We start from the raw sequence: 23276 nt of genomic DNA on the forward strand, positions 1-23276 counted from the left end.
CCTACATATGACTTATATGAACTTACATAAACTTGAAGAAGTGGCAAGCTGATGGCGATAGGAGTGAGGTGAGTATGGGCTGGGAGTGGTTCGAGGGAAGGTTCTGCTGTGCATCTCCATTGGGGTGGTGATTACTCAGGTGCATAAATATGTCAAAACTGATTGAGCTCAGGACATCATTTTGTGTACTTAACATATATAAGCTCTCCCAGAATAGAATATGTAAAAACAATATTTTGCAAGTATTTTGTACATTATAAGTATTTCTTAATTATTTGTATTCCCCTTAAATCGAAAACCCCTCCACACTTGAATTCCATAGGCTGGCTGGCAGCTGCCGCAACCTTGCTGCCGCGTGCCCAACCAGAAAACCATTTGGCTTGTGGGGACATCACGAATCCTCCCGCAGACAGATAGAACACGAATTTGGTGCCTCGGAGGCTGCTGGACAACGAGGCGGGGTAAGATTGCAAGGCCGATGTGCGTGGGGAAAGGGCTACTTCTGCGGGAGCGCTCTGGGCTTCCTCCCGATACGCAGCAAATGTGTTCCAACAGCACTAGCCGTAAAGTGGGCCCTGTCTTCCCACGGTCTCCATTATGCATGTGAAGATATGTTCTCCTAGGGAAAGAGAATTCCGTGGGCAACTGGACTCTAGGGCCGAAATTGCCCCCCTCTGGGGTCTCACCTCTGTGAAACCTGTGAAGCAGGAACTGGTGTTTTGTGCCGAAGAAGCCCTTTAGTGTTGCTGCATTAATGAACTTAAACCAAATTAGCCATTAATCAGCAGATAGAGCATCACTGGCCTTTAGCACCATGAAACAATCAGTGTTTGCTGAGCGAACTGGGTGACCTCTGTGTTGTGCCTAGTAGAGTTAGACTCTGAACTTCTACACGGGGTCAGAGGCATCGCTGCAGAGGCAGGGCGCGTGGCAGCACAACTGTCCATGTTTGAGGCATCTGAAGCCCATGGCAGCCTTCTGTTCTGTAAACTGATTTACAGCTGCTGGTTAACTGGCAATTGGGCCTAAATGCATTAATTCATCAACACTTAAAGGGTTTCCTTGGTAGGATGATACTTGGTTTTTAACCTTTTGCATGGAAGAATTGTGTTTGTGTGTACGTGTAGAGAAAGTGAAAGATGTATTGAAGGGTATGTGTGCCATATATACTTCCGCGAGGTCCTGACATCAACAGGCAGGTGAGAGACCAGCTGGACTTCCCCCACCCAAAGCTCCACCTCAGCCTTCCTCCGGGGAGTCCCCTTTTCCCTCTGGGCTTCCTGCCCTCCACTGAGAAGTAAAGGAGGCAGGTCAGATCCTCTGCATCACCCCAGGCCTGCTGAGCTCGCCCTGAAGGAAATGCCAGTGGTACTTGGTATGAGCAATGCGCCCACAGGGTAGCCTTTCTCTGCCCCTCACTGCCCTCCTGTGAAGGCCCAACCCAGCTGGGCTGACCAAGGCCTCTGAAACCTCTTACTGAGAGACACTGGGGCAGGAGAGGCCTAGGTCCCTTTGTCCCTGTCTTGAAGGACCAACCCCACCAAGTGCCAGGGAGACCATTCAGAACATCAGTGATAATTCCTCTGAGCCCTTTCAGCGTGCAGCTCCTGAGGAAGCAGAGGCACCCCAGTAGCCAAGCTCAGGGCCACCAAAGCGGGGCCGCATCACACAATACGGCACCTCATCCCTGACGCCCCTCCACGCATTCAGGACTCCCAGCCTCCCGCACAACACCTGGTCTCCTCTTTCGCCTACTTTTCCCAGACTCCTCCCTCTGTTAGTCCCAGATTCCTTATTTATTGACTAGGCTCTTAGCATTTCCCTCTGACAGTCCCTTCGTCTCTCTGAACAAGGCTGCAAATGTCCTTGGGACGAATCTCCCTTCTCCATCTCTCTGGCCAAGGCTGCATCTCTCCCGCTTGTCTCCCCAGACGCCCCTCTTACATGTCTCTTCTCTTCATGGAACGGGCTGCTCCCAGCAACACGAGACTTTGCACAGTCAGGCGAGAGGCTGCAGGTGTTAGGGAGGTGCAGGGGGCAGGGAGGACTCAGAGTCCGCAGGGGCAAGAACCCCCACAAATCCCTGGGCCTGGTTAAGAACTGGTTTTCGCATCCAGGAGACTGAACCAAAATCTCTGTCACTCATCCACCTGGATGAGGCTGACCTGCGGGAGGATGTGGGGGAACAGATAGACATCTGTCAGCTGAGGAATATTTTTGGGAGAGCTTGCACCTTGAGAGGGGACTAGAAGAGGGCATTAGACAGCTCTGTGCCCTTGCAGACGACATTGAGAGAATCCACAGAACATTCACCAAGACCACTGTGGTCACTCCGTGGTGGTCACTCATCTCAGGAGCCACAAGCACCCTGGGCTCAGCACTCACTCCAGCAATGGCAGGAGGAAGCCTGGTCCTCTCCGTGGCTTGTAGAGGTTTGGGGACAGCAGCCGGGGTCCCCAGCATCTTGACCGATGTGTTGGAATACTTTCACAATCAAAAAGCCTGCAGCCTAAGGCCAGGCCTGGCCTTAGGGGATAGAAGCCCCATCAGGGATATCAAGCAGGCAACTGCCTCCAGGCCGTTCAGAAAGCCAGAGCCCACCCACGCCTGGCAGCTGCTGCCAAGCGCCTCCTGACCACGGGCCAGGGATCAGGCCACAGGAGCAGAAGGACGTGAAGGGCACTGAACAGTGCGACGCTGGCGATGACGAGGGCTCGCCTGCTGAGGAGTGTGATGGCTGGCTTCTCCCTCAGCCTGGGCCCGACCTCCTCCTGAAGGACTGGCAGGAGCTGAAGGCAGGAGCAGGGACAGCTGGCAGAAGGGCTGAGGACCCAGGCTTGGGAGCTGGAAAGGAAGTTGACAGAGCTCACCAGTTCCCTGAGGGCCTGCAGCAGACAGGGAGGCCACCGTCCCCCTGGAAGGGGCTCAAGGGCACCAGGTTTACAGGAAGGGTGTTAAGGGAGCCAGCGTGTGTGAAGTCTGTGTGGTTGTTCCTGGGGAGGCAGGGCATCCAGTGGCCCAGGAGGCCCCAGTGGTATCAGGTCCCTCTCGGAGATCGTGGTGTCTGTCCTGGCAGACCTGCTCATGCCTTCGGTTTCTCCCTTGATGCTCTTTGAAGCCCATGTGCTGGGGAGCAGGTCTTCCCAGGTGTGCAGAGGAGACACTGAATCCCAGGGAGCATTATGGACTGAAATGTGTCCCCTTCACGTTCAAATGAGGAAACTCTCAGCCCCAGTATGACTACTTGGAGATGTGGCCTCTCGGTGACGGGCTGAAGGAGGTCGGATGGGGCACAATCCTGTGGGACTGGTGTCCCTGTAAGAGGAGGAGGGAACACAAGAGGGCTCTCTCTCTCTCTGTGCCTATGCCTGTGCCGAGGAAAGGAGCGGAGGCTGAGCGAGGACCGGAGGCGGCCACCTGCAAGCCAGGGGAGTTCCCGGTGGGCCTTCACCTCGGTCTGGGTGAGACTTGCAGCCTCCAGAACTATGAGAAAATACATTGCTGTTATTTCAGCCACCCAGCCTGTCACTGTGCATGGCAGCCCCAGCTGAGCCAGGGAGCTTATGTGACTTGCTCAGGTCTCGCAGCTAGGTGGTGGCAGAGCCGGGACAAAGCTGGGAAGCCTGACCTCCAGCCAGCCTGGATGGGCTGCCACCCGCGCCACCGCACCCGAGCCCTCTGGAGCTTTCCTGGGAAAGTGCTTTGTTTCCTTACAGAAACTCCTGCAAGAGAAAAGGCCTATGAACTCATTTTCAGAGGGAGCCCTGGGGACTCTGCCTGTGCCCCCAGCCTGGCGTGCGTGATAAGACAAAGGTAGGCGGTGCCCGGGGGCCTCCGAGTGTGATGGAAGTGGACAGGCTGGGGGCGGGCAGGGCTGGCAGCTGAGGTGCCTGGAGGCTTATCACCCTGGACCTCTGCCTGGGTCCTGAGGATGCACGCTGTGAAGGTCCCTCCATTCCGCACCCACCTCGCCCTTGCCCCTCATGCCTCCCCTTCTGTGCTGACTCGTTCCCTCTGCTTCTTGGGTCTTTGTGGCTTCATGCTGGCTCCGTATCAATGGCTGCTAAGACAGGAGGGCCCCCGATGCAGAGACTATCTTGTGCTCTCTATGCTGTCTCCCCTCACCTTCCTCTCTGCTCTCTTCCTTCCCCTCCAGGGCAGTGATACCAGTAAGATCCCGGGTTTGCACACACAAAAGGATGCCGCTGGAACCTGTTTAACCAGATTCCCTCCTGAAGGAGGGAGGCCCAAGACCCCCTCTGTTCTCTGAGTGTGCAAGTTGCTGGAGCTGCTTATCAGGTCATCAGGACACTGGAAGCCTTAGGACCTCTCCTGACTCCCTGGCTCCCCCATCTTAGACATACTTTTTCTTTTCTATGTTTTAGCCTCTATTTTGAAAGTAGTGCGTGGACATTAAATACAACTTTTGAAAATTAAGGGAAGTGAAGAGTGGGGGAAGGAATAATGCACCAAAGAGGGTGACGACTGATGGCATTTTGGCATAGAATTTTCTTCCTGTGCCTCTTCTTGCTTTGGGTGTCAGAGTGCTGGCTTTCCGTAGTTGTCATCAGACTGCCTGCCGGGGCCCCTCCCGCAAGGCTGCCTTACCCAAGGGACTTTTTGTTGTGACCCACTGAGGTCGCTCTTGCATTCTCAACCCCTCATTTGCTTACAGATCGTTTCCATTTTATTGTTTTCACTTATAATGTTTTCTACCATGCCATGTTTTGCTTCATTTTTATAGACATTGTCTTTTATGTTGCAAAATAGTCTCCTGACTGTATGTACAATCTTTTTATTAGCTTATATTAGTCACCACTTTTTCTGTTTTGAGTGGGCCCAAATCAACTCTAACTGGCTTATGCAAGAACAGCAATGTACTGGCTCATGTTCTTAAAAAGCTTAGGAGTAGAGTGGGCTTCAGGTGTGTCTGGATCCAGAGGATAAAAAGGGGTATCATCAGTCATCTGTCTTTGCATTTCTCAGACAGGCGTCCATGAGGTTTGGGCAGCTTGGCCCCAGGATGCCCAGGTGTGCACACTGCCAGCTGGGTGCTCGCAAGTGGAAAGGGGTGGGGCAGAAGTCCAGGGACCCACTCTGATTGGTCACGGCTGGTCATGTGCCTTTGCCTGTGCTGGTTGCTGGGATGGGCTTTGGGGACTCCACGGTCTGAATGGAGACAGGATCTAGAAGAGGAAGAGCAACACACGGTACACTAGCTGCCCCTCGCCTTTCAGGAACAGGTGGATTATTTCAAATTTTTCATTATACCTAGTGGTAAAGTGAACATCCATGTGCCAAAGGCTTGTTGCATCATCATTAGGATGCTTTTCTGAAAAGAAACTGAACCAGGATACTTACTATAAAGAATGACTTTGTGAAGGAAAAACACCCCCATCCCCCACCCATTACAATAGTAAAATATATCATAGGCAATTTAGGAAAGATTTAAAAGTGGAGGGGAAAGAGGGCCACTATCAAATTTGGACTACAGCTGGCCAGGCTTTGTTTTATAAATCATACGATCTCGGGATTTGAAATCACTAAGCCCATGCCCGGGCCACTGTGTTCCTTGCTTTCCTTGCTCTTGTTTCCTTGTTTTAATTTTTTCAGGAGCACAACTCATTAACAGCTTTCTCCACGAGTAATATTGATCCTCAGTGTATGAGCATCCTTGAAGTTCCAAATAAGCATTATCACTCATAATACCTGGCACCAAACAGACACGCACTAAGCTTGGACTGTTGTCTGTTTTCTGTAATATCTGGAAAGAAAAAAAAAATAGAATGAATCAGAGAATGGAGATCTTAGGCTCACCTCTGACACTTATTTGCCCAGCCCCACTTCGGAGTTTTGGTTTCCTCCACCATGAAGTAAGTAGAACCAACCTGGGGGAAATCCAGGAGTCGACCCAGTGCAGGTTTGTGGGCCCCGAACACAGCGGTCTGGGAGAAAACAGCTTTGGCAGGTATTGTCAAGAGTAGCAATTCGAATCCTCACTCAGGCTGGTTGGAGGCAGTACCAAAGGGGGCGGGAGAGGCTTGTCCTTCCCTCTCCGTCTGCTTCCCTCATCCTCAGACTCCCTTCCTGGGGGGCAGAGGCTCCAGAACAGACCCTTCTCTGCCGCCTCCCTCGGCCCCTCACTCCCCGGCTCACGGCCCCAGCAGCGACTCTGCTCCCACTGCCTTCCACCCAAGCTGTTTACCCAATCAGTCCGGATCCAAATTTGTCCCACCGGGCCACGGCAGACTGGTGATCAGCAGCCCTGCCCTGCCTCCCATACTGGAAGAAAATCCGGGATCTCTGCCTCCAAGCTGCACCCAGGATGGCTGGGGAGCAGAGGCCCGCTTGGCCTTGAGCACCTCATCACCCGGATGCAGCAGCAGCTGTGAGCGGTGGGCAGCCTCAAGCGCCCGCCTTCTCCGGGCGTCACTCCCGCTCCTGCAGGTCTGCCCTCCCCAACCGGTGAGCCTCAGGCGGCCCTTGAATTTGTAATGAAATGCCAGCTATTGTCAGCTATAAATCACACTTTCTTAGGTCTGAAATCTAACTTTCAACTGAAAAACCCCAGAAAGACCATTGTGTTTTAGTCAAGGCACAATGTTGCATTCAAGGAAACAGTCATCTGGGGGAAAGTATATTGGGAAGCAGTTTGAACACTTCCTTGGTCTCTCAAAATGAAAAAGGTGCGTATTGGGGGGAAGGGAGAAGAAAGGGGAGAGATGCTTAATTCATAGTCACAATTCACCTAGACAAAAATCACAGTGGAAAGCTAACTTCCCTGTCTGACAGGCAAGGTCATGTAGACCCAGTACTGCTCATTATGGTGGCCACTGGCTGTGTGGCTACTGAGCACTGGAAATGGGGCAAGTCCAGACTGAGATGCACTGTTAAGTGTAAAATACACACTGGATTTCACAGACTTAGTAGGAAATATATATATATATATAAAATTCATAATATTAATCATTTTAATTGATCACATGCTGAAATGATAACATTTTGGACATATTGTATTAAATAAAATATATTACTAAAGTCACTTTTACCTGTGCTAAGTAGAACAGGCCAGGCGGAGAAAGGCAAACCCCATGTGATTTCACTTACATGTGGATTCTGAAAACAAAACAAATAAAACAGAAATCAGAGACACAGAGAAGAAACTGGTGGTGTCCATGGAGGAGGGGTTGGGGTGGTAGGTGACATACGTGAATGGGATAGAGAGGCACAAAGTCCCCATCATAATCCAAATTGGTCACGGGGTTCAAAGTACAGCACAGAGAATGTAGTCAATGATTCTGTAACATCTTCTGTGTTGACAGTAACTACACTAGTTGGGGTGGGTATTTAATAATGTAGATAACTATCGTATCACTATGTTCTATACTTGAAACGAATATAATATTGTATATCAACTGTACTTCAATTAAAAAATAAAATAAAACCACTTCCACCTGTTTTTACTTTTTAATGTGACTGTAGAAAATTTATAATGACATATGTGGCTTGCACTGTGGCTCTGTCGGACGGCCAATAAGAGAAAAAGGTTGAAGATAGTTTGCATGATGAGTTGGGGTTTGTGGGGGCTAATAAGCAGCACCTCTTTTCTCCCACCCAAGTTCAGAATCAGTGAGGAAATAGACCAGGAAGAGTCAGGCGGGTGGAGATTAAGGGTCAGCTTGATTCACGTTGTTTGAGGAAGTGGCTTTCCATTGGCTGATGCAGCTGGCTTGCTAATACTTCACTCCTGAACTAGACGGGCTTAGCGCCCCTGCTACGAGCAGTACTGGACAACCCCAGGCCAGCCCTGTGAAGCTTAGGAACACAGCACACTGAGTGCTCCCGAGAGGCCAGCAGGCCCCAAATCAATGGCAACTTGCCCACCGTGAACGTTGCCCATCCCCCTCTGGAGTGTAAGCAAGAGGATGGAGAGAGGCCAGGAGCATTACCCGAATGGAATTCTTCCACATAGAAACAGGAGCAGAGAATGAGTGATCCTTTCTCTACGACCTAACCTTCTAATTAAACATTGGGCTTAAAACCATTAATTTCATGGTCAGCATGTGGCCGTCAACCATTAAGCAGAACAGTCCTGCTCCCAACCCCACCCACCAGTTCCCTCTGCACCCGTGACTTCTATGGTCTGAATCAGCCGCGGCTCTGCTACAGGGCAGCATAAAGCTTGCCACCAAGAGGTTCTGAAATGGATCCGATCAGAACATTAATGAATCCCAAGGTCTTGCGATAACCAGAATTCAAAGGTCACTCTCTTCTCCCATTCCCCACCGTAAATGATAACAAGCTATGATCAATATAGCTCTTCAGTGATGTACCAGTGAGATCAATATTTAGTATAAGGATAGTCCAATAGTAAAAGGCCAACAATAAGAACGCCCCGTATTGCATATAAACTCCCTTCCATTGCAGATTTCCCAGGGAAAAATATTAAATTTCAATCTCCTTATAAATTAAAGTTTAAAGGAATTGGTCTAAAATCAAATTTGTTGCCCTCATGAGTTAAAAGGTCAAAGAAATAAAAATCTTTCAAAGTGCAAAAGAATCAAAGTCCAAAATCAAATTCTCTCTTAGAGCCAATTGCAGTTTTTAAAGAAAAAAAAACCCATCCTCCCCAATGTGTTATTTTGCCCATTTTCAGCTAAAGGGGTTCTTTTATTTAAGTTTTGAAACACAGGAATAATTCCAAACATACAGAATTCAAGAATAGTACAAAGAGCTCCCATGTGTCTTCATCCAGTTTCACAACTATTAACATGTGTTCCTGTACCTGTTGTCAATTTCCTGAGTCTCAGCTCCAAGTCCACCCTGAGGGCACTGGACCCTCTTGACGGTTCTCCTTTGGCAGCAGGCCCAGGCTGGGCTTTGTAGAGCACATTGTGCAGACGTCACCGCCTGGCTCTGGTATAAGCTCTTCCCCTGGTTTCTGCGGAGCCCACCATCAGGCAGCACACCAGCGTGGGATCACCCCGGCGAGTTCAACAGCACCCGCAGAGGCAGCTACCAGGGATCCGGATCCGTGGGTGCCCCAGCCAGCATCCCAGCAGAGGCTTTCCCTGAAGGTAGCTTCTGCCCAACTGTATTCCCAGTGAGTTGACAGCACCACCCACCTTGTGAGTTCTTGTTGGCACCCCAGTGGGCAGGTTCCTGCTTCCAGCAAAATTCTCTGCATTCATTCCTTTTTAAAATTATTGCTTATACAATCTCCCACCCTTTTCTGGGTGAAGCCACCGTCTGGGTATCTGAATTCTAAAACCATGGGGAAGCTTCTGGGATGAAGACATCCTTGCAGAGAGTCATGCCCTAGAATCCATAGACAAGTCTGAGAATTCAGGCCTGGTCTCTCCATGGTACCCGCTCTTGGTCCTGAAGGTGGATCGAAATAATTCCTTTAGAAAAGAGGGACAGGATAGAAGAACACAGCTTGTGTCCATATGTGGCACTAACAAATTTTTAAAAACTGGGTAACTGCCATTCTTTTTCTTTTCTTTAAAATTGTGGTAAAATGTATATAACATAGAATTCACCAATTAGACCATTACTATGTGTACCGTTCATTGATTTAAAGTATATTCACATTGTTATGCAACTATCACCATTATCTCCAGAACTTTTCCATCATCCCAAATTGAAACTTTGTCCCTTTCATCAGTAACTCACTAGTCTCCTCTCCCTCTGTCCCTGGTAACCGCTGTTTACTTTCTGTCTCTGTGTTTTTTACTATTCTTGGCACCTTATTTAAGTATAATCATGAACATTTGTCCTTTTGCGACTGTTTAATTTCACTCAGCGTGTCTTCAAGGGCCCATCCACGTTGTAGCGTATATCAAATTTCCTTCCTTTTTAAGGCTGAATAACATTTCATTGTATGGATTCACCATGTTTTGTTTATCTAGTCATCCGTCTTTTGGATCCTCGTTTTTTTCCCACCTTTTGGTTATTGTGGGAAAATGACTTTAGGAACATTGGTGTAGAAATAACAGTCGGGGGCCCGGCTTTCAATTCTTTTGAACATATTCCTAGAAGTAGAATTGCCGCATTGAGTGGTAATTCCTTCTTTATTTTTTTTGAGAAACTGCCGTACTGTTTTCCACAGCAGCTGTGTCATTTTACAATCCCACCAAGAGTGCACAGGGTTGCAGTCTAATCACATCCTCACCAACACTTGTTTTCTGGTGGTGTTTTTGCTTTTAATAGTAGCCACCCTGATAGGTGCGGTGTTACCCCATGTGGTTTTGACTGGCGTTTCCCCAATGAATAGTGATATTGAGCATCTTTTCAGGTGCTTATTGGCCATTTGTGTATCTCTGGAGAAATGGCCGCTCAAATTCATTTTCCAGTTTTTAACTGGGTTGTTTGGGTATTTTTGTTGTTGAGTTTTAGTAGTTCTCTCTATTCCAGATATTAATCCCTTATCACATACATACTTTGCAAATATTTTCTCCTGTTCCACAGGTTACCTTTTCACCCTGTCATGGTGTCCTTTGATGCAAAAACTTTTTAAGTTTTCACAGTCTAATTTGTCTATTTTTTTCTTTTGTTGCCTATTCCTGTGTTTGGATATAATTTCATATCCAAGAAATTGTTGGCAAATCTTATATCATGAAGATTTTGCCCTATGTTTCCTTCTAAGAGTTTTATAGTTTTAGCTCTTATGTGTAGGTCCTTGATCTATTTTGAGTTAATTTTTATATTGGTGTAGAGTCTAACTTCATTCTTTTGCCCATGGATATCCAGTTTTTTCAGCACTGTTTGTTGAAAAAGCAATCCTTTCCCTCATTGAATGGTCTTGTATCCTTGTTGAAAATCATTTGACTGTATATGAGTTTGTCTCTGGGATCTCTGTTTTATTCCATTGGTTGATATGTCTGCCTTATTCCATCCGGTACCACACTGTTTTGATTACTGTAGCTTTGTTGTAAAATTTGAAATCAGGAAATTTGAGTCCTTCAACTTTGTTCTTTTTCAAGATTGTTTTGGTTATTCATAGTCTTTTGATTAATTTTTACATACACCCCTTCCCCCACCAAGTCTCTCTTTTACTCTGTCCGTGTCAGTACCCCTATGGCTGCCACAACAAATTACCACAAACCAGCAGCGTAAAATAGCCCCCATTTATTATCTTAGTTCTGCAGGTGAGATGGCCAGGCAGCTTGACTGGGTTCTCTGCTTAGGGTCTCAGGTCCAAAGCAAGGTGTCGGCTGGATCTGCCCTGAGGGCTCTGTGGGGAGAACCCACTGCCAGGCTCATTTTCCCTGGTGGCAGAATTCGTTTCCTTCTTGTGCTTTCCACAACCGAGGGACCAGGGGGTGGGTTCCAGTGGGGCTCATCTTTTTGTTTATATGATAGTTAGACCTCCCCTCACCTAACCCCAATAACTTCACCTGCAACACTGAGCCATGCCACCCCAAACTGAGACCAAACAGTAGTCAAGCGTGGATCCTGCCACGAGAACCTTTCTTTGGACAAGGGAGGTGGAGCTATGGGCACGGACTGAGCTGCATCTGACTTTCCTTTCATCATTCACAAGGCTCAGTCAGAACGCCCTGGCCCTTTTCAGTTCCTGGGCTATGAGGTGAATCCCGGCAGGCCTGGAATTAGACTGAACTGTTCTGCTAAAGTGCCAGGCACTGACCTTGGTCAAGGCATGAAACATACCAATGCATACTGTCCCTTTGGAACCCTGGGCTCTGAGTTTTGGGGTGGCTTGTCCCAACTTGGCAGCATTGTTTAATGCTAATGGTGAGGCTGATAATTTGCTGTTGGTGAGACCCTGGGAGGATTCTGCTGTTGAGGCTGGTTATGTAACAGGAATCTGCCGACATAACCAGTGAAACATAGACATCCCCCACTGAGACTCTATCTTGGTCTCCTCTGAGATAATGGACTCTTCATGTCATAGGGGCTGCTGAGACCACCGTGCTCCAGGCAACCTCCATGAGAAACCAAGAGAGAGAGGTGAGCTACATCCCTCCCCTGACATCCTTGATTTTACGAAGTACAAATTCAAACATCAAATTTTCATCCCTCAGACTGGCAAAAATGAAAATGATGGGGAGCCTCAATTTTTGATGAAGGTGTGGTACAAAGGGCCTTTCTGTGCACTGCTGGTACAAGTGTGAATTTGGTTAAGACCTATAAACATGTTAAATGTGAATCCTCTAAAAGTGGCATGGCATCTTAGCTTGAGAACATAAAGACTAACATACCCATGTCCTCTCCAGTTAGGTTAGACAGAATTGAGCCATTTTAACATCAGAAGTGCACTAATAGAGATTGATTGCTAAAGGAGATTTACAGGACCCCAAAAAGAAAGTGCTTACAAACTTACCACTTATCCTATGGCAGCAGCTGTAAGTGAAGATGTGATTCTATACCACACGTACACACCTATGCATTGTCCCTCTTACTGCATTGCTGCACCCACTTGAGATTTCAGTGCAGCAGGCCTGACTGTGGCCTATCTTGCTGCTTCAGTTCCTTGGTCCCTTTTCTTTCTAATTGCTTATATTTTTCTTGATAATTTATAGAAGCTCTTTGTATATTATGCATATTAACCCATGGTCTGAATTTGGCACCAGTGGACTTTGAACTAACACTTCTCATGTGGTAAACAAATAAACAACCTGGGCCAATATCCAGAGGCTATCATTGGCCTATTTACATAAACAGGAGTGTAGACACAAGCCCAGGTCTGAAGATTTTAATGAAAGGGGCTCACCATTCTCTCTCCTGACTCCTTCTGGATGTCCTGGTTGTTCTGCCATAGGACCAATGACACAGACTCATTTCTCATTGCTGTTAGATCTTAGGGTTCTGCAGAGCTTCCGTGGAGGAGGCCAGGCCTGTGAGTGATGTCAGGCCCCTGGCATGGCTGGGCTGGGGTCTACCTGGTGAATGAGTGAACACAATGAGTCCAAGTCAAGGGAAGGTGTGTCTATCTTTGTGTCTCTCGTTTGTGTTTACCTAATTACTAATGAGACCCAGCCCCTTTTCATATATTGACTGGCCATTGAATATCCTGTCTTGTGGGGTGCCTATTCAAGTTTCTCATCCATTTTTCTATCAGACTGTGTGTCTTTTTCTGATTAAATTCTCAGAGTTCTGTATATTTTGCACTGATCAGGGGACCATGCAGTAATGAAAACAGAGGTGGGGGCTGTCAATAATCTGGGGTCAGATCAAGTGAGCCATGAAGCCACAGTTAAAAGCTTTGATAGGAACTTGAGAGCCACGGAGACCCAGAGGAGGATTCCTGGCCTCCGAGCTACTCCAGGTTTGGTCCGGGCCTGGCAGCACTAGTGTTTCCTCAGAGTCTTGTGAGAAATGCAGAATTTCAGGTCCAGTCCAAGATCTACTGCAACCGAATCAGCCATATGACAAGCTTCCCCCGAGACTGGAAGGAGGAAGAGGCAGAGCTGTCCATCATCTTGGTTCTCTTCCAGGGTAAATACACACTTTTCTTTGAGCTGTTCACTATAAAAGGTTTTTTATTTTCCTGGTGAGAAGGTCAAATTATTCATGCACTTGTCCGAGCCTGGTGATAAGTGGCTATGTATTCACTGAGCTCTCTGTCAGCTGCCCAGCCAGCACAGCAGACAGTGACCACCCATGGCCTGGACCCTTGGGAACCTGGCTCAGCGTGACCTCATCTCACCTGTCTGAAATTCCAAAGTTAGAGACATGCTCCCTTACATCATGTGGACCCAGTTAGAAGCAAAGAGTCTGTAGGACCGACTCTATAGTTGGTCCATCTGCGCCCACCCCGCACAGGGAGAGAGGTGAGCGAGTATCCCCAACTGCACTGTACTTTCCTTGGCTCTAAAATGCATGAAACACAAGCTCACTTACCTTCCAAGGTTATCTGAAGCAATGCAGGAGAAATGGATGCAAGGTCCTTTATTAAATAATAAATCAGTCAAAAGATTCATTTGTACGGTGATTACCATGGGTAGTGGAATCAAATGAGATTTGTGTCCTGTTTCTCTGGCTTATCTGAGTGTCTGTATTTCTTACAGTGAATATGTAAAGAAGTATGTGTCTACAGGTTATGATTACAATGCCAAAAAGATACAAGCTTTATCTGTTTCTAGATCAATTCTAAATAATAAGCTTAAGATACTAGGCATCAAAGTATGTTTTCTTCCATGCTCCTAAGAACTGATACCAGGCCAAAAGAAATCCTAGAACATGAAAATGACCCAGCTGTCACACACACACACACACACACACACACACACACACACACACACACACACACACACTCACAGGTCCTCTGAAGCTTTCTGCCCTTGCAGCTTGTAGTGGCTGCTCTGCTTTTCACGTGCTGAGGGGGGCGATGGAAAACCTGAAGCCAGTGTGCTTGGCGGCCCAGGGACTCCTGGTAGGTTTATCTATTTATCCTCAAACCAGAAGTCCTTGCAAGAATTCCTGAGCATCATCATGTTAGACGTATACATACACACGTGTCACGTATTTACATATATACACCATAGTGGAGACAGGAGAGAGGCTTGGCTTCAGAAGAAAGGGACTTTCGGTTTTCTCCCTCTTTTTCTCCTACCTCTTGGGCTACTTGCTCTGAGTCCTCAGCTCTCTGTGCGCTGTGGCCTTTCCCAGGCTCCATCCCCAGCTCTCCTGTGCATCTTAAGCTCACCACCTCCGTGGATTTCCAATGCCTACGGATTCCTAAGTCTGAGTCACAGGTCTCAGCGCCATGTGAAGCCACTGACACTGAATGACTGTGGGGTCTGTTTTCTTCTTTAGGACATGAAGCCACATCTCTTCTGGCCCCAGGTGCACTGCCACCTGCAGAGAGAGAAGCGCCAAAGAGCCCTCAGAGGCACCATGACCGCAGCCGCACCCAGAACCCACCAGGTACCACTCCCCGTCCCCAGTAAATGCTTTTGGTCACAGCGCACCGTGCCGACCTCCAGCGGGAGACACTGGGGATTGGGAGGTGACGGGGCCCTGAATGTGGGTGACCCCAGCTCCTGGAAGAAGGTGAGGGTCTAGCATCCCCCTCCAGCCCTACTTCCCCAAGAGACCCCATTCACACTCCTGCAATTAGCAGGACCTCATCCTGGGGCCCTTAGCTCCAGGGACAATTTTATGAACCCCAAAGAAGAATATATATTCAGATCAGGATGCAACACCACGTCAACCCTCTGGCCCTGTGACTCCCCACTAGCGGGCTTTCGTGGGTGGCTGGGTGGCCAGGAACCGCAGTGCCCGAACTAGGCGGTGGCCTGGCTGCACCCCCTTACACAGGAAAGGGAGGAGGTCACCTCCTGTAGGGAGACGTTAGCACAAGAGACAGTGGCACAGGGAATGCAGACCAGCGCCTCCTGTTCTCCGGGCGGGGCCTGGATCTCAGAGCACAGCTCTCTGGCAAAACGGATTTCATTGTGTGGTTTAAACCCAGATCTCAGGGGCACCCCAGCTTCCAGTGGATGAATTGAGATTTCCAACCGAGTCCAGGAGGAGGGACTGGGGGCGGGGTGGGGGTGGGGGTGGGGGGAGGCTCCCTGAGTTTATGTGATCCTTGAACAGAGGACAACCACGGCCTGTACCAGGTGTGGCCCCTCAGTGTCAGGAACCTTCGCGAGTCCGAGGAGCAAAATGTCCACTTTGGGAGAAGTGAGGCAAAGCGAGGCGGGAAGGGTGGTTACCACTTCCCAGGTAGTGTGAGTGTGACATTCTGAGCTTTCTAGCAGAAGGCACCGTTTGAACTACAGAAATGTGATGGAGTGTGAAATATGGTGGTTGGTGGGAACAGCCAGCAAAGGGATCAAACCAATGATCGGGCCTCTAATTTTATACCTAATTCTGCGTATAAATCACAAAAAGCTCAGAGTATTTGGTAAAGCTGGAAGGAAATGCCATCTCACGGAGACCCAGCCTGCTGTGCTCAGTCGTCCCCTCTCCTTCCACCCGCTCCCCAAACAAGGGAGAGTTCTAGCCAGGGCTGGGTTGCCAGCCCGCCAGAATTTTAAACATAAAAAACTGAGTTTCATAAACTATGAGCCTTTATTCTAATGTGTCGCCAGTATTGGCCATTTTCCAGGTGCAGGGTAGATCAGAAAGCAAAGCCATTTCTACCTTGGGGAGCTGTTCTGGGCAGCCATGCCAGGCCACTCTCACCCGCCGGCCGCGTCAGCTGGGACCCGTGCTCCACGCCTGTCTGTGTGCTATCGAGAGAGAAGAGAAATAAAAAGCCGAGGCCTAACATAATGGGACCCAAATCAAAGTGGAATAGTGATGACAATAAATGACAACAATTAATAGCATTAATAAACAGAGTATCAAATTGATAAAAATCAGATTTAAATAATTTTCTGCATATAAGAAATATCCCAAATGAACAGAATATCCCAAATGACAGAAAAGACCAAATGAACAGGATAGAAAAACTTGTCCCGTGTGCATTTAACAAAAGATAATATTAATATTTAGCAACATTAATTTTCCAACTTCTGCCTCTCACTCTGCAATGTTCCCTGCACCAAGCGCCTCACTATACACGTTGGAGATTTTGTAATGATAAAAGAATGAATGATAAAGATGCCTCCTTATTAAGTTTTTCTTTCATTGGTTTTTGTAACGAAAGTAGCATGGGATTCTTGTAACACATTTTAGTATGACAGATGAGTGAACCGTGTGGGGGGCAGGAGCCCTCCCTCCCCTGGGCTAAGCCTGCCCCCCACGTGGTGTATTTCCTTCAAGAATCTTTTCCTAGTCCTACACCACATATATAATACTTTAAAAAAAATCGAGATCATACTCTTCAACTTTTTTTCTTTCATTTAATATATCCTGGGTCTCTTTCCAGATCAGTTGGTATAGATTTGCCTGGTCCAATAGCCTTTATTTTATATTGGCGTATTTTCATGTAGACAGTCTCCCTACATGGATTTTTCAAATGGTTTCCATTTCCTTTTACCACTTCAAGGAACTGGTGAACATCCTTAAGCACGTTTCCCTGCATCCACGCCACTGTGATGTGTAGGAGGAGTTTCTGGGGGGAGGAGGCTGAGTTTCAGGCATAGGTACATCTTACGTTTCGGGTTATTCCAAATCATCCTTCCTAATGATATATCACCGTATGCTTCCACCGGACATCTGAGGGTGCACGTTCCCCTCTCCTTCTCAGCCACATAGGATGCTTTCATTTTTACTTTTGCCAAAATGAGATTTGTGCTAACGTTATTTCCCTGGTACTTTAAATTACTTTGACTGTTATTGGGTATAGAATCTTTTAATGTTGTGTTTTCCAACTTGTTTTGTTACTCTGTAGAAATATTATTCATTTCTAATACTCCTCTGTACATCCCTGAGTTTGTACTAATTATAATAGTTATGGGATGAATAAGTTATGAATATATAATGCTGGTTTTCTTTCCTATTTTTTCAGACTTATTTGTCATATTTCAATTCCCTGCCTTATTGGGTTAGCTTGAATTCTTGAAGATGTGGGATTTTTGAGACATTAAGATAAACTTGCTTTTTTAATTCCCAATACTGTAACTAGATAGTTAACTTTACCAGAGCACTGTTAAACCGTTTTAGACCACGATGACTAGGGATGAAATTCACTGGCTACTCTTCGATCCACTTGGCCTGGGAGGAGAGGGTAGAGAAAACTGGTTTGGAAAGGTAATCCTAGAAAAGAGGTATGTGGAGTGCAATCTCCTGAATGAGCTCTGCGAGGGCAAGGATTTGGGCTGACAGCTCACTGCCGCAATCCCAGCATCTAGAACCGTGTCTGGCACAGCCTGGCATCCAGCATTTGAACGGAGGAAGGAAATTTGATGGGTGACATCCAGGTTTTGAGGCTATGATGTCGCCATCTTCACAATGTGAAATACACACATGTGTTCCACCAAAGTTGGCTGGGGAATTGATTGTCTTGTCTCATTTATCTCCATTTGCAATCAGAAATGGATAAAAAGGGGGGAAAAGGATTTACACATCCTCATAAAAACTTTTCTTAGGAAAGCTAATTAAAGAACTTTGGTAAGCACCTTAGTAAGCACCCAAACACTTGGCCTATTGGAGGATGGATCCCCAGAAGCAGAATTTGCTCCTTTTCCCCCATCCAGGGGTGCTCTTTCCCCAGCCTTTCCCCTCTTGCCCAAGCCATGAGAATGTCTGGGCCTTGTGTTTCCACGGCTCTGCCTGGGCATTCAGCCTCCCTTTGAGCCCAGCTGGAGGGTCACACTCCTCACACGGGCTGTGTTTACTCTTGCCGAAGCATCCATAGGGCTCTGGAAATGAGCTGCCCGCCTACCCCAGGCTCTTAACTCCTAAAACCTTCCTAAGTCATGCAAACTAGAGTTGTCTGCCTTTTCAGGCCAGAGCAACCCCTTCTGGGTATCCATGTCTTTGACCCCGCATCCTGCATCCCTGCTCTGTTACCCTGCCCCGTCCACTCTTCCGAATCCTCCCCCAGCTCCCCTTCACCCAGAGATAGCGCAAAACAAAGCCCTTTATGTTGGATGCCAGCTGATGAACCTGACTCGTACAGTGAATCAGGTCCATCCAACGGGCCTATGCACACGTTTATCTCCCCTCCTCTGGCGAAGGCACAGACGTGGTTTTTCCTTTCTCAGATGTGTATGAGCCTCAACCAGCAGATGAGGCTGACCAGGGGCTTCTGGGGAGCCTGAGTCTTAGGATCTTACCCTGATTCCATCGCTAACCAGATTGGAATCCAGGGAAAGCCACTTCGCCCTTTGGCCAGCTCTGTCCTCTGTGGAAAGAGGGGCTTGGCCTTCCTGAGGGTGAAGGTGTGAGAGGCGTCACTCGTGCTCTGTGCTGGGCCAACGGGCACCATCCTGGGTTAGCTGCAGCATTTGTTCTCAAAGAGTCCAGACACGGCCGCACAGTTCTCGTGAACGCGGTCTAGACACCCAACCGACACCGGTGGGGGACTTTGCGCCCCTTTGCCATCTCTCCCCCATGGTCTTGGTGGGCCTGCACATTCTAAGAGCCCGTTGCTGTAAGATCTCGGTTGGAGGGGGCTGCACTCCAAGGTGTGCATCATGTCCCAAAGAAAATTCTAAGCCTTTATTAAAGAATGACTTGGTGCTGGTGGGATGTCAGCCCATTGAGGCCGCCCTTGGCCTGCCCAGGGAGAAGAGGGCTCCAATGCCATTGTCGCAGCTCCTCTGAGGCCTTGGGATGCTTGGTCTTGGTATGGTTCTGCCATGAGCCCTGCCTTCTTGCCCATAGATCCTTCAAATACCCCTTCAGCCCATGCCCAGTCCATTGTGGATGCTCAACCAGGAGAAAGACAGCAACAAGCCCAAGGGTCGTACAAGTCAGACTTGTGCTGCGGAAGTTGACGGCAGCGTCCTACACAGTCCAATGTGGTCCACTTTGGAAACCCCAAATCCTGTAAGACATAATTATTTAGAACAGTGATACTCAAAGATCCTGCAGAAGGCTGGTGTTCGGGGCTGGATCAAATTGATACCACAGGAAAACTGAATAATGGTGATCTTTTTTCTAAACTATAGGGAAATTTTGAGTTAATGGAGAGAATTTTCTCAGCCGTACATTTATTTTCTTTTTCATCACTTTCTCTAAAAACTGTGCTTTTCCCGCTGGCTTGTTAAGGACTGAGCAGAGTAGAACCTGCTGTTTCTGAGCTTGACCACCCTTTTGTTAGCAATCGACTTTGTTTCCAAAATACACAACACTGTCAAACAGAATAACAAACAATGAACCTTCCCCTATGGAAAAGATGACATTTGGGGGGTCTCTTCAGAGGTCCCCACACCTTTTTCTTTGAAAGTATAGGTTATTTGATTAATTTTTTGGAATAATTCTAATACAGGCACATGATACAAAATTTAAAAGGGACCAAAGGTCAAACAGTAAAGAGTTGAGTCTCCCTTAAGCGTTCCAAACAGCTCCCCCTCCCCCCTCCCCAGAAGCAACCCCGATTTTCACAGAGATCCCCTTTTAACATACAGAAAATCAGGCATCTCCTCTTTAGGCTCTAAGTACTCCTGTTCCTCTGATCAGAATTGCACATAGTCACTTATGTATAAATCACATGTATGCACATGTACATATATATGTTCATTATGAAAAGATTGGTGATACCCGTCAGTAATGTTTCCAAGGCACCCTTCATTCATCACACTGGTACACATGCAGCTAGAAGAGAATGCCATGGGGGACACAATGTGCCCAGGGAGTGTTTGAACTAGGTTCCTGTTATGAATGCACAGCCATCTAGGGGTCCAGGCCACAACTGTACTTCAATTCCCAGGGCTCTGCTGCCCGGGTGCTTGGGAACTCAGATGATCTAAAGGTTTTAGCCTCACTGGTGAACCTGTCCCAGAGCTGGGAAAACAGCCCCATGACATGTGCCTCAGGGATGTGGCTGCTGTGCCTTACTACACTCTGCTCGACGAGCTGATAGGATGTGACCAAGAGCCCATGCCAGATGGAAATCCACCAGAGTTGGGGAAAATTCTCGTACATTTTCCCGCCCAGAAGCATGAGCTGGAAAGAAAAGTGTATCAAGGAACACAGTTCTATTGCAGATCAAGTTGATGCAACCCACAGGAGGCTCACCAAGCCCAGCCTGGCAGCCAGCTATTTGGGTGTGGTCACGAGCAGCCCGGGGTTGGGCCTGGTGCCTGTGACAGTAGGTGGGAGTCTGGTGCTCTCAGCAGCTGAGCAGGGCCTGGGGGCGGCAGCCATTCTCACCAACATCTCGACAAGTGTCCCAAAAAACAGAGGCAGTTTGGCAGCAAGAGACAGAGCTAGCCAACTGGTGCCTATTCTGGTCACTTGGAGGACACATGTCTTGGAGTCTTGAGGTCCTCTGGCACTGGGGTCTTGCTCATGTGTTACTAGGTGCGCCAGGGTCCTCCACAGCATCATGCCTACCAGATGGCCAAAGTCATGTCTGGCTTCATGGTTGAGGTCAAGACTTTCATGGTCACAGGCCATGTCTGCTTATGGAGGGCCAGAGGGGTGCAGAGAGCCATTGCGAGCCCAGCTCTGGCCATGGCCAACTGTGCCTGCGTAATGGGTACTGCTGGGGCTGGCATCTACTCCTGCAAAACCAGGAGGGGGTGAGGGCGGAGAGGCCGAGGAACTGAGGGCACCTGCTAAGGGGCTGGAGTGGCAGGTTCCAGCTCACCCAGCTCTGTAGCTGATCATCCGGCGGTGGGCCACAGATAGGCACTGAGCGCCTCTGTGCTGGGCATGGTTCTGGGCCCAGTTGTCCCAGCTGTGAACAACTGGTTGTGGAAAGTGAGAGATGGGCCTGCCCAGCCCTGTAACTGGGCGCTCAGGAGAACCGTGTACCATCCCAGTTACGCTACAGACAGGAGGTCAGGAGGTCACCGTTCCTTTGCCTTTTGCCCTAGGTGATCAAACAGTCTCCACAGAGCCCTGGTTTATCAGAGACAAAAGACAGTTCTTCAACTGAGAAACTGTGGGGTAGGGAAGCCTCGTTGCCTCCGTGCCCCCTGCAGTGACCACAGAAGTGGGGCCTGCCATGGTTCGCGGTGACCCTCGGGGCCTCCAGAAATATCTGGGATCAAAGGGAAATTTATGAAACCAGATTGTGTATAGAGATGGGGTTGGAGACCAAGAAAACCTTACTCATGTTGCTTTAAATTGGGGTGGAGATGCATTTAGAACACATGTATTTCCCAAATAGCATATAATGCATTTACAGTTAAAATGAGAAAAAAACCTTTATTTTAAAAATAATTTTTAAATAAATTTAAAAAATTAAAAACCCTTTATATTAAAAAAACTATTAAAACTGCTCTGCTACTTCCCGCCCCCCTTCTCACACTGCCCCCACCCATCTCTCCTTACAGTCCTGCCCCCATGGAGTCCCTGTCACAGAGTCCACAGCTCAAGCTTAGATCCCATCTAGATTCTCAGAGCCCTGCTGGCAAAAGACAGTGATTTGAGAAAAGCTGTTACTGAGAAAAAATGAGCCCTTTATGGTGGCAGAATGTGTAATCGTGAAAAGTTGGACACTGTCAAAATGTTCCCACACTAGGAGGCCAGTTAAATACCAACTACTCACCCACTAGAGAACATTTTGTAGCTACCAAAATGCTGTTAATGAATCAATCATCAGATTAACATGGAAAATGTTTATTTTATCAAGTTTAGTGAAAAAAATAGGATGGAAATTGCATATATGCTTTTTCCTCTTTTACCTACTGGGGAGATACATCCCTCAAACCTCGGCTTAGGAAGAAAAATACAGCAAGGTCACCCCACAGCTCTTTATTTCAAGGTACTTTTTGTTATTTTTGCCTGCTTTTTAGCTTTCTGTATTGTTCAAGTTTTCTCTTATGTGAATTACTTTTTAATTAAATGGGAAAAGCAGATAATAAATATTTACATCAAAACTAAAGAATTTGTTGAAAAGTGGACCAGTTCATAGTCTGCTGGTCTTAACTTAGCTTCTTAAATCACGTGAATGAATACGGTCTGGCCCTTACCACTGAGTGAAGCCACAGGGCGAAGGGGGTGAGTGTTCTCCTGGCAGTCCATTCCTGTGGTGTTAGCAATGGCTGAAAGCCAAGGAAGCCTAGACTTTGGGGGTCCTGGATCCAATTCGTGTGTGTGTGTGTCTATGGTTTCCCCACACCAACAAGCAGGTCTACACCAGTAGGGTGCCTGAGAATTCAACTCCATTCTGACGCTCTCTACCTGGCAACAGCATCAGGCTCCACGGGGAGGGCGCAGTCCCACAAGACCACCCTCCACACAGATGCCAGTCGAAAGCCCAGGTTACCCATGTTTCCGACTGGTTATACATCAGAGGTTCCCACGACCCCCTCCTTGGACTGGATTAATTTGCTAAAACAGCTCACCGAATTCAGGAAAACCCATTTACTCACTAGATTACCGATTTATTAAAAAGGATGTTAAAGGATATGAATCAACAGTCAGAGGAGGGGCCACACAGGGCAAGGTCCTTAAGGAGCCTCTGTCCTGTGGAGTGCGGGGCTCAGCACGGAGACATGTGGAGACATTCTGGAAGCTCTCCCAACCCCCTCTTTTTGGGCTTTTATGGAGGCTTCATTACATAGGCATGCTTGAGTAACTCATTGGCCAGTCGTGATTGGTTCCCCTCCCTGGAAATCAGGGGGTGGGACTGAAAGGTCCGACCCTCCATTCGTGTTTGGCTCTCCTGACACCCAGTCCCCATCCTTTGGTGTTTTCCAAAAGTCATCTTCATCACCACCACCTACTGGTGGTGGGGT

General features: G+C 47.9%; 2 protein-coding genes across 2 annotated transcripts; one reads left to right on the forward strand and one right to left on the reverse strand.

Moving 5' to 3' along the window:
- Positions 1-3827: 3827 nt before the first annotated feature.
- LOC140843638 (uncharacterized) lies at positions 3828-19902 on the reverse strand. The gene is made up of 7 exons (XM_073213844.1): positions 18699-19902; positions 16117-16205; positions 14579-14823; positions 7050-7116; positions 5710-5764; positions 5272-5343; positions 3828-5186 (listed from the first exon to the last, which is right to left on the reverse strand). Exons 1-7 carry the CDS (start codon positions 18848-18850, stop codon positions 4964-4966), a joined length of 903 nt encoding a protein of 300 aa, XP_073069945.1. The 5' UTR covers positions 18851-19902; the 3' UTR covers positions 3828-4963.
- Positions 19903-20065: 163 nt separating this feature from the next.
- On the forward strand, positions 20066-21299 carry APOL5 (apolipoprotein L5). The gene is given in 3 exon segments (XM_037006161.2): positions 20066-20544; positions 20546-20891; positions 20894-21299. Coding segments are annotated over 3 exon segments (720 nt in total). The 5' UTR covers positions 20066-20391; the 3' UTR covers positions 21115-21299.
- Positions 21300-23276: the final 1977 nt, after the last annotated feature.

Source organism: Manis javanica, chromosome 10, assembly GCF_040802235.1.
Source record: "Manis javanica isolate MJ-LG chromosome 10, MJ_LKY, whole genome shotgun sequence".
Lineage (NCBI taxonomy): Eukaryota > Metazoa > Chordata > Mammalia > Pholidota > Manidae > Manis > Manis javanica.